Raw genomic sequence first — 12097 nt, forward strand, 5'->3', positions numbered from 1 at the left:
TCTTATGGAAACTTGAAGCCTGTGTAGGGCATGTTCTCCTCATTTGAGAACCTATTTCTTGTTCCATTGCACACGCTGGAATTGGCACTGCCCCAGATAGCCCCAATTCCAGGTGATAAACTGCCTGTAGGCAACGGTTCTGAACTTTCTAAAAAGTACACTACTAGTGGTAGGGGGAGTGGTGTAACATTATTTGAGTTCATTATTGCATTAGATTAGTAGGGATTCTATTTCTATATTGACATCCAGGCAGACCGTGGAGAAGCCAGAATGTTGCGTCATACAGCCCACTCCTTTCTCTGTCATCGTGGACGTTGTCTGAAAGTTTTCCTGACAGCGCAGACCCCATGGTTATCAGCATGGGAATATCCTTGCTGCACGAGCACCTACAACACGTTATTTTTTATGTGGTTCAGCTGTAGTTATGAAGGAGGTGACATTATAGGGTGTATTCTCAGAAGCAAAGTAGCTAGCAATATTACCAATCAACATTCCCAACATGTGGAGCCACATCCTACACTACAAGTTAAGCGCCAGTGCACTCTCAGAAACGGGAAAGTGATCCCATTTTAACAATTTATTTCTGGAGGAAGTTTTCTCTGCAGTCAAATGCTAGCTGGCAAGTCTAGTTAGCTGGCTAAAATAGCTAGCTAGGATTCTTACATCGGAAGTGCTGCTCTCACTAGCTCTCGCTTTGTTTGGTAGTTAACTCAGTCTGTTTTATGGGTTACTGCCTGTGCTTGCTGATCTTCCCTTGTTGTAACGTTAGCTGGCTAGGCCAGCTAGCTGGCTAAAATATCTAACGTTAACTGGCTGGCTAGGTAGCTGGCTAAGATAACGTTAATTGCATATAACATTCTTTGATAACTGGTTAGATGTGGTTATGTATTTCAAAAACTTTGGTTTACTTTAATGTAGCTGTAAACTAGTTGTTGATGGCAACTGGCTGACTCATCAAATGCTAACGTAATGTTAGCAGGCTGGTAGGGCTAATGTTAGCTAGCTAGTAGGACTACCGTTAGCTAGCTAGTAGGACTACTGTTAACAGGCTAGTTGACTAGCATCCTTGCAAGCTGATTTGTAACTATATATTCATAAAGTAAGTTAGCTGAACATTTAATTGAAATCAGTAGTCATGAGTGCAAACGATTTGATTTAACTTTAAGTTATACATTTGAATTTATTTCTGTTGGAGTTTACAACATAGGGAATAGGCTGGCTTGCCGGGACCTACATACTACGTCACACCCCGCAAATGTTTTTTCTGGAATGACTTTGGCATTCTTCAGAAGTTTTATGCAATATCTAGAAAAATAGAAAAGTGAGGTATAACTTTGCATTGGGACTTTTGATGCGTATTGTAATGCAAATCCATATGTTACATATGGTTAAGTTTATGCTATCTACTCTTTAACTGCTTTTCACTGACCACTGCAACTCAACAATCAACTTTTTGGTAGGCTATTTGCCAAATGCGCTGCCCAAATGACATGCTTAAAACAATTCACAGCTCATTAGCTCAAAAAATTTAATGATAATTTGTGGCCAAATCATGCCCTCCGGTGTAGTATTTTGAATGATTTTATTTATTTCTGTAATTTAATTTACTTTAGGGGAAGCTTATCTTCCCCTAGCCTAATGGACGTGCTGCCTATGCCAACATCAATGTGTAACCGGTGCATAAAACAGCTGGCCACGAAGCTTACGAGGTCAACTTCAAATGCCAACATCAAATTCAAAGAAATCGGCGCACTACCTAAATGGCTGAAAATAAAAGCAAACTGTCTAGCACTGTATGCTGAGAGAAAGGCTGTGCAGGCTGGCAGCTTCTCTCGCGAGAGATGCTCTGCATGGTCCTAAAGCCATCCTTCCAATATGCTAAACAGCCATTGCATTTGAATCAGGATTGGAATAATTTTAGTAAACTTTTTTGTAGCCTACTTTTAAATTTTTGGTCTTGAGCTGTGGAACTTAATTAAAAAGGGGTCTGAAATTAGAGCAGCATCTCCATTAGTTACAGCAGGGCCTGACAAAAGTCTGTGCTGCTTCTCAGAAGAGAAACGGTGAATCAGCCAAAGTTTCAATCCTCCATTTACTGAAGGGAGAATGAAATTACTCACTTAATGTATTGCTTAGCAAAGGACATCGAGGAGGGAAGAAGGAAAGGTGAGAGAGTGAGAGTCAGGGAGCAAAGTAGAGAGAGAGAGATGAAGGGAGAAAAGGAGGGAGTGGGAGAGAGAGAGAGAGAAAGGGAGGAAGGGAAAAAAGGAGAGGAGGGTAAGGTTTGATATAGAGTGGTCAGTCTCTCTGGGAAACGAAGGATGGCGTCCGACTATGTCTTGGCTCTGTTTCCACACTCTGGGTCAGTGCTGTTGACGGCACATTGCTGCTGTCGAGAGAGGGTGTCACACACACACACACACACACACACACACACACACACACACACACACACACACACACACACACACACACACACACACACACACACACACACACACGTACACACTGGGTCTTTGAGTGTGTGAGCTGCTCTTCAGGGAGGATAGAGAGGGCAGGAACTCCAGAATGAGTCCCACTGACAGCCAGAGAGGATAGATGGGAGAGGAATCCTCATCTATGCTGAGCCTTCTGCATATCTTACTGCTCCACACAAATGACTATATAGCCCCACAGGTAATCTAGACCAGGGATGGGTAACTCCAGTCCTCTAGGGCCTGTTTGGTGTCACACTGACCGTGTCTAAACTTAACAGTTTATGAAGCTTTTGTATTCTGATAATGGAGTTCTGATCATGGAATTCCGAACACGTCATGTGTCTACATATACATTTAAATGTGTCCACCATGTCCACATTGTGTCTGTTCCCACGCTATATTCAAATGCCATATGCATTCTACAAACTGTGGAATAGCCTAAATATTGTAATAACACAACAACAACTGATGGCTGTAGCTAACTACTTTAGCTAGGTAGCCAGCAAGCTAGCAAGCAGCGCTAAAGAGATTGCAAATTATTTAGCATAACTCTAGCCAAACAAAACATCCCTCAACGTTATAATGAAAAGGTGCCTCTCGGTCCCAAAACACAACTTTTCTGGAGACTTGTGGGAGGAGTGCTGATGATGTTGCCCGATGAGTACGTCAAGTGTAGTCACGACCACTTTTTCCCCAGCCCCAGCCAACATATTCTGACTCCAATCAACTAATCATGATTTTAAGTTTAAGAAGGCAATTAGTTTAATCAGCTGTGTTTGCTAGGGATGGGGGAAAAGTGTGACACCACTCCAGCTCCCGAGGACTTGAGTTGCCCATCACTGATCTAGACCTCTGTGTGAGTCAAGCATCTGGTACAACACTAGGCTAGCTAGCTATCACTCCTTCCCACAGCACTACTCTCTAAGGCCCTACAGTACAGCCACACTGCTGAAAGCTTATATTAAAGCCACTGAGCTATTTAAACAGACCTACTATCTGCCAACCCAGTCTCCATGTGGGGAAGCCAGACATTACACATAAGAAGGATATGGGTAAGCAGTGGTGTGTTAGTTGTGTGTTAGTGCTGGACTCATTTGGTAGAGCATGGCGCTTGCAACACCAGGATTGTGGGTTTGATTTCCACAGGGGAATGGTATGGAAAAAATGTATGCACTCACTACTGTAAGTCGCTCTGGAAAAACATTCTAAAATGTCATACAAAAGCCTGCACACTGTGCAGTTTTCCAGGACCAGTGTTATATGTAGATGATGATCCCTGATGTAGGCTTGCTATATCCTCAGAGAGCAGCAGTAGCATCACATTAAGACTTTAACACCCAGCAGCATCCCTCCCACTTCAGAGAACAGGACAGGACATTAATGGAGTAGAGGTTGTTTAATTTGACAGGCGCCTGGATCCCATCTCATTACTGTCAATCACATAGACACAGGTAAACACCAGGCAGCAGGATAATTGAAGAGCCAAATAAATTAGATGCTGAGAGTGAATCACTGAAACACAATGCCTCTGCCTGTCTTTCTCTTCTCTGTCTCTCTGTCTGTCTGTCTTTCTCTCTGTTCTCTCTACCCGTCTTTCTGTCTAGCGCTCTCTCTCTTTCTGTATTTGTCTGTACCCCTCTCTCCCTCTCTTTTCTATCGCTCTCTAACAAGGCTGTAATGCTGTTTAAATGAAACCTCTGTAGTTAATTTGAGACAAAAGGATTTCATGGAGAACTGTAGATGATGTGGCGTGGGAGACACAAGGGCTGGAGGAGCAGTCACCACCATGCCTATACTCACACCCATACCCATACATATCCATGTGCACCATATCCATACCCACACTCAAACCCATACCAATGCCCTATACCCAGACCTATACCCTGTATGCCCGCACATACAGTAAAGAGGGAGCTATGCAAAGGGCACATTTACATTTGCAGGCGCTATACAACCAGTAGTTGACCCCTATGATTCTATCAGTTCAGTCATTCAGTATGAGTACAAACAAGCTAATACCAAAATGTTCAACATGAACAAATTACAATATTTATTAGGACTATATTGTACTTACTGGAATAATTACACAGTAATAAGGACACTGTAATGTAAAAATGTAACAAGGCCCGATTGAACTATTTTCACATATAACCTGTTCTCCTGCCAACAACAACAGCTGCTGTTATCCCCCAGCAGCATTACGCACTCTGGGCAGCGATCCTCGGCTCTCAAGCAGTTTGCACCTTTACGGGAACCTCTTAAGTAACAAGGTCTAAAAATAACAAACAATGACTGATAGCAAGCCATGTGGTGTGGTGGGAGTATGGGAGAATTGAACATATTTGAAAAAAACTAAAGATGAAAACTTTCTCCTGAGGAGACGTGATGTTCCACAGGAATCTCTTTTGAGATAGAAATCTAACTTCACATGCACTTACAGGACTTTGTAAGCTAGGACCAGGAGCGAATATGAACCTTATCACCTTTGTATGTACTGTTAAAACAGTGATGACATAGCCTACTTTTACCAAACAGCCAACATTATCATGCAGTGTAGGAATCAACAGGACATAGAAAAAGTAAATGGTCATAAGACAAGAAACACAGGATGGTGGTGAATATTGAGTTCAGAGGCTACATTTTAAGACGGACAAAGAAAAAGAGAGAAACTTCCAAAAGCAGTTTCTATTATTAAGTATGTCCACCCCACTGCCTCACTTCAAAGATCACCATCCCTGATCACCGTCCGACCATCTGCACTACAGCCCTACTACACTCTCACACGAGAACATGAAAAAGCGGCACTGTAGACTTTACAAAAGCCTAAAAACCTGAGTAATAAATTCTGTCTGTTCCAGTGTTGCTTATCTATGCCGATTTAGTCCTGCAAGGCGAATCATTTGTTGATTGATTTGTCACACTTTCTGGTGGTGTGGTCAAATTGTACTGGAGGCGGTAGAATGGCCACCCAGGGGAGGGTAGTGCGTTTTATCCACGGTTTACATCAAGGGATTTTGGTACTTTCCCTATACGTTAGCTATGCACAGTACTGACATGGGTTGCCGCCGTTGGCTCTGGGTTCCTATTTGTCACACTCCTCTGATATTTGCCTCTCCAAAGGCCACCAAACAACATGTTTTGTTGCCCATGATTTGTCTTTTTTATCAGAGTTATTGATCTCACAATAAGCTAGACTCAAGTAACTTCCATGACAGTCTTGTGGTGCTGAAAAGCGGCAGCCGCGGAGAAGCGGCAGCCGTGGAGAAATCAATTGGGAGGTAGCCAGCACGTGGTGCTGAAATTAGGCTAATTTGAGTAAATCATTTCAAGTCTTCATTTGAATTTGAATTAACTAACAAGAGGGCTTTGTGTTAGAGCCTATTTCTTACTATTTAAGAAATAAGAGGTAGGCCTACGTGTTTGACATACTACATTATAGGCCATCCATAGATTTGTCAGCCAGTTCCTCCAGTAGTGTCACCACTACTTAAATACCTCCCTTCGTGTTGTGAAGGGCTTGGTGTGTTAAGCTAATACCAGTGCTTGAATTGAGGGGGTAGGCCTACGTGAGTGTATGCCATAGCCTCATTTTTGCTAGTTTAAGATTATGAAGAAACTAAAATGGATTCTGAATATAGAAAGTGATCTATAACGACGATGCCTTGGGCAAAAAACAAGGCACAAGAAAGACACGCCTCTGATGCATATGGGGGTTAATGGTCTTTGCTTAATCTCTATGACATTCAGAGGCTGAGCTAAGAAGAACAATTAAAAACTTTGGAAGTAGGCCTACAGATGTCGGATCTTAACTTGATCACTCTTTTGTTGCGGAGAATTTTCCTGGTGCATCAGGAAATTCAAATGAGCCTCGTGAGTCCCTGAATAAGAGCAGTTCTCTTTCTCTCCATGTGGGGGATAATAAAATAGTAGCTAAACCAAAATTAGTTTCCATTCATTCAAATTGTTTGATAAATTGCCACAGTGGATTTGCAATGGTAAACAATGAAATACTTTATTTCTATTGTACGGAATGCTTGTAAAAAATGGCCTTAGTCTGTTCAAAAATTACTCCAGTTCCAGTGGCATGCATTGAAATGTGTGGCTTTCTTGTGGCTTTCTTTTGCAAAATATCTATGAAGAAACAGGCTTATTTTCAAATAACTGAAATTAAGGTGTGTGACGCTCACTGTATTACAGGGCCAGGTTTCCCAAAAGCATGTTGAGGCTAAGTGAATCATTAAGTTCATCGAACCTTTGTAGGAGCATCTTTAAATCTCAGAGCTGTTTCCCAAAACCCTCATTAACGTTGCACTTAAATAAGCTGCACTTAATATAATGCCTGCCTCAGACCACTCGTCGAACAGCTAAGTGCGTTGTTTTTTCCCCTCCCGCATCACTTTATACACAGAAGATCTCCGCTAAACATAGAATCACACGGCTTATCCATATATCTGTGACTGCCGATAACTTGTCTTTGCAATTGACACAACAAGCAATGTATAAAAAGATGCTTCAAATAAAAACCGAGATGACTGCAATAAAATATAAACAGTAGGCTATAGGCCTATTTCAATCATATTGAAATGCCTTTCATGTTCAATCAATTGAGTTCTATTTTGATACTTGTAGGGTACTATCTGTAATTTGTCTCAATATCTTTTATGATATGTAGCCGAACATGTGCGCAATGATGTGCCAAATCAGTGATTGAATACATTTTATTGAGTAAGCATTAGAATAATCCACCTCAATATTTGCAGCCGTAGGTGGTGATATCTCCCTAGGAGCTGATCTGTCGTCAGTATAGTGAAATAATACAAATTTTAAGGAAAGATTTGAATGGAGAAAGCTGATCCGATAGCAGCGCTCCCTTTTTTTCCGTTCCATCAGTATCCAAAAGACGCACTTAGCGACGCTCCAAAGACGCACTTAGCGACAGTTCTCTCTGCGTGGCGTTTTGGGAAAAGCATGTTACATCTTTGGCTGTTGTAGGAAAGGTGCATCGTTAAAATAAAATACTCATAAGCCTTAGTTCCATTACTATTAGGAAACTGGGCCTAGGTCTATTTCACTCCAGCAGCTGGCATATTCTGTCCATTCAAAATTCACTTGTGGGAACATGGCGGCTCTCAACACCCGACAACAGAAAGAGTTGGCCACTCTTGCCTATGCCGTTCGGCCATCACTCATCCATATATTTATATGTACATATTCTTATTCATTCCTTTACACTTGTGTGTAAGAGGTAGTTGTTGTGAAATTGTTAGATTACTTGTTAGATATTACTGCATGGCCGGAATTAGAAGCACAACTAGAAGCTACACTCGCATTAACATCTGCTAACCATGTGTATGTGACAAATAAAATGTGATTTAATTTGAACGGATCTCAGGGTGTATGATTATACGAATCCACAGTTTTGAAGTCACAACGTAAATTGTTTGCCTCGCAGCGGAATCGGGGGATCTGACCTATGCAGAGAATAGGATCAGCATCTACCCAGATCTGAGTGCCGAACTGCTGAAACAGAGGGCGACCTACAACAAGGTGAGATCCCAGCCACGCAAGCTAAACCTGAGATGCGGCTTCATCCACCAGGCAAAACGAATCTTGACCTTCCATAATGGTGCTGGGTGGGGAATGACCAATCAGTGGGTTTCCCTGTGGGTCCTGATTGTTGTTTTGGTTGCAATAGGCCTCTTGTTATTTGATTATATTCCAATAGGATACATTCTGAAGGCTACTCGTTAGCCTATCCCCCCCACCCACCAGTTGGCTGGATGTCCTTTGGGTGGTGGACCATTCTTGATACACCCCGTTCAAAGTAGAGGTCGACCGATTAATCGGAATGGCCGATTAATTAGGGCCGATTTCACGTTTTCATAACAATCGGAAATCAATATTTTTGGGCGCCGATTTTGCCAATTAAAAAAAAAATGTTTTTACCTTTATTTAACTAGGCAAGTCAGTTAAGAACACATTCAAATCAAATCAAATCAAATTTTATTTATCACATACACATGGTTAGAAGATGTTAATGCGAGTGTAGCGAAATGCTTGTGCTTCTAGTTCCGACAATGCAGTAATAACCAACAAGTAATCTAGCTAACAATTCCAAAACTACTACCTTATAGACACAACTGTAAGGGGATAAAGAATATGTACATAAAGATATATGAATGAGTGATGGTACAGAGCGGCATAGGCAAGATACAGTAGATGGTATTGAGTGCAGTATATACATATGAGATGAGTATGTAAACAAAGTGGCGTAGTTAAAGTGGCTAGTGACACATGTATTACATAAATATGCAGTAGATGATATAGAGTACAGTATATACATATACATATGAGATGAATAATGTAGGTTATGTAAACATTATATTAGGTAGCATTGTTTAAAGTGGCTAGTGATATATTTTACATCATTTCCCATCAATTCCCATTATTAAAGTGGCTGGAGTTGAGTCAGTGTGTTGGCAGCAGCCACTCAATGTTAGTGGTGGCTGTTTAACAGTCTGATGGCCTTGAGATAGAAGCTGTTTTTCAGTCTCTCGGTCCCAGCTTTGATGCACCTGTACTGACCTTGCCTTCTGGATGATAACGGGGTGAACAGGCAGTGGCTCGGGTGGTTGTTGTCCTTGATGATCTTTATGGCCTTCCTGTGACATCGGGTGGTGTAGGTGTCCTGGAGGGCAGGTAGTTTGCCCAAGGTGATGCGTTGTGCAGACCTCACTATCCTCTGGAGAGCCTTACGGTTGTGGGCGGAGCAGTTGCCGTACCAGGCGGTGATACAGCCCGACAGGATGCTCTCGATTGTGCATCTGTAGAAGTTTGTGAGTGCTTTTGGTGACAAGCCGTATTTCTTCAGCCTCCTGAGGTTGAAGAGGCGCTGCTGCGCCTTCTTCACGATGCTGTCTGTGTGGGTGGACCAATTCAGTTTGTCTGTGATGTGTACGCCGAGGAACTTAAAACTTACTACCCTCTCCACTACTGTGCCATCGATGTGGATAGGTGGGTGTTCCCTCTGCTGTTTCCTGAAGTCCACAATCATCTCCTTAGTTTTGTTGACGTTGAGTGTGAGGTTATTTTCCTGACACCACACTCCGAGGGCCCTCACCTCCTCCCTGTAGGCCGTCTCGTCGTTGTTGGTAATCAAGCCACTGTTGTGTCGTCCGCAAACTTGATGATTGAGTTGGAGGCGTGCATGGCCACGCAGTCGTACGTGAACAGGGAGTACAGGAGAGGGCTCAGAACGCAACCTTGTGGGGCCCCAGTGTTGAGGATCAGCGGGGTGGAAATGTTGTTGCCTACCCTCACCACCTGGGGGCGGCCCGTCAGGAAGTCCATCAATCCATCATAATACTATACCTAACCATACACACCAATGCCTTTCTTAAAATCAATACACAGAAGCATATAATGACATTTTGAGTTGAATCCACACCCCAACCCAGCAATTTTCAAATAGTTTCTTCATTTTTTATTTATTTAAATTGGACCTTTATTTAACTAGGCAAGTCAGTTAAGAACAAATTCTTATTTTCAATGACGGCCTTGTTCAGGGGCAGAATGACAGATTTATTTACCTTGTCAGCTCGGGGATTTGATCTTGCAACCTTTCGGTTACTAGTCCAACACTCTAACCACTAGGCTACCTGTCGCCCTTTATGTTCTAGCCCCAACACATATCTAGCTAGATTTACCCCATGGCCTACATGCCAATGGGGCATTATGTGGCAGGTTTGACAACGGAACAACAGTAGCTGAGGGGAGGTAGGTGACTAGTTTGTTTAGATGAAGGGGACAACTAACCCGTATTCTCCTCATAGCAGCCACAATCTCCACTCTGCTGTTCGGCCGAGCCACGTCCAGACTGCCGATGTACTGGTTAGGAACAAAACAGAAAGCAACGATAGAAATGTTACCATATTTATTTGACCATTGTGATATATTATACAGTGGCATAATTTTTGGGGGTATATAATTATTACAAGATAATATCACACTATTACAAAATAATTAAAGAAACTATAATGAAATAATCAATTATCTCGTTAATACAAGAATGATAACGTTATAATGAGAAAGATCTAGCTAATACAAGACAATCCGGTTGCACGTTATTAAGAGAAATAGCCTTTATTATGCTGAAACGTTAAGCTTGGCTTCCTCTCATGCACAGGTTGACATTATTGAGTTAATCGACTTTTATTTTCACCTCGGTTTGAGGCATTGGGAGATACAGTGTTAGTGTCATGAGCAATATAGATGGTGTTGTCATTAGTTTACATCCATTGCGGAGAATACTGAGTTCTCTAAGACTCTACTGATGGAAAAAACTACTGAACCTCCTTGATATAGCTTTATTTCTTCTTGATCAACTGGGCCGACATGGGAAGCTTCATGAATACAAACAAATACATCTTAAATGCATCCAAGAAGGATATGTGGTGACCTAAAACACAGTCAGGCATTTACTTCATATTCTAGACCCCCATGGAGTGCGCCTTTTGGTGGAAGTATCTGGGAACGAGATTACCTAGCATGCTGCCTAACCTTCACAACCAAGAGGACATAGAGGAAAAGCTTAGGTAGGTGTCCTTTTTGTCTTGTAATTTTACATTTGGAAGGTGCATTGAAACAATTAGCTAGCATTATATTACCTCTAGCACAGTCAACTAGCTAGCTAGCACGCTAAATGAATGATGCATTGAAATTAGCTACTCTCGAGGGATTACTATGGTAGCTAGCTATGGCTACTCTCAAGAACAAGCAAGCCTGTATCTGAGAAGCATGTCCAACTGAATGAGCGTTCTACTCAACGCATTCTCAATGAGCGCTGATTTAATCAAAAGTGCATTACAGAGGCTTGGATATACTAAGATTGCAAAAGGAGGCAAATCATTTGTAGGAAAAGCTTTTGTCATAATTTTGATGCTGCCAGATTGACTTTAGATTCACTAAAACGTTAGCTAAGATTGAGTGGAGACCACCGGAATTTCGCTAGCTAACATTACCATTGATAGCTATTTTTGAGAAAATTTGCTAGCTAATGACAACATCGCCATCCATTTGATGACATGATAATGATGGCATAGTTGTTTCCTGTTAAACTTTTGCCTACTTTTGCAATGCCATTATACACTGCTCAAAAAAATAAAGGGAACACTTAAACAACACAATGTAACTCAATCACACTTCTGTGAAATCAAACTGTCCACTTAGGAAGCAACACTGATTGACAATAAATTTCACATGCTGTTGTGCAAATGGAATAGACAACAGGTGGAAATTATAGGCAATTAGCAAGACACCCCCAATAAAGGAGTGGTTCTGCAGGTGGTGACCAGACCACTTCTCAGTTCCTATGCTTCCTGGCTGATGTTTTGGTCACTTTTGAATGCGTCTACAACCCACACAAGTGGCTCAGGTAGTGCAGCTCATCCAGAATGGCACATCAATGCGAGCTGTGGCAAGACAGTTTGCTGTGTCTGTCAGTGTAGTGTCCAGAGCATGGAGGCGCTACCAGGAGATAGGCCAGTACATCAGGAGATGTGGAGGAGGCCGTAGGAGGGCAACAACCCAGCAGCAGGACCGCTACCTCTGCCTTTGTGCAA

General features: G+C 42.1%; 1 protein-coding gene across 2 annotated transcripts in view; it reads right to left on the bottom strand.

The window, feature by feature from the left end:
• Positions 1-12097, bottom strand: part of LOC112249405 (carboxyl-terminal PDZ ligand of neuronal nitric oxide synthase protein) — a 239935-nt gene that overhangs the window by 197059 nt on the left and 30779 nt on the right. For both annotated transcript variants that reach the window (XM_024419268.2, XM_024419262.2), the window contains exon 2: positions 10293-10364. In XM_024419268.2, coding sequence (XP_024275036.2) covers positions 10293-10364 — 72 coding nt within the window. The remainder of the gene's footprint in view (positions 1-10292; positions 10365-12097) is intronic.

Source organism: Oncorhynchus tshawytscha, linkage group LG01, assembly GCF_018296145.1.
Source record: "Oncorhynchus tshawytscha isolate Ot180627B linkage group LG01, Otsh_v2.0, whole genome shotgun sequence".
NCBI lineage: Eukaryota > Metazoa > Chordata > Actinopteri > Salmoniformes > Salmonidae > Oncorhynchus > Oncorhynchus tshawytscha.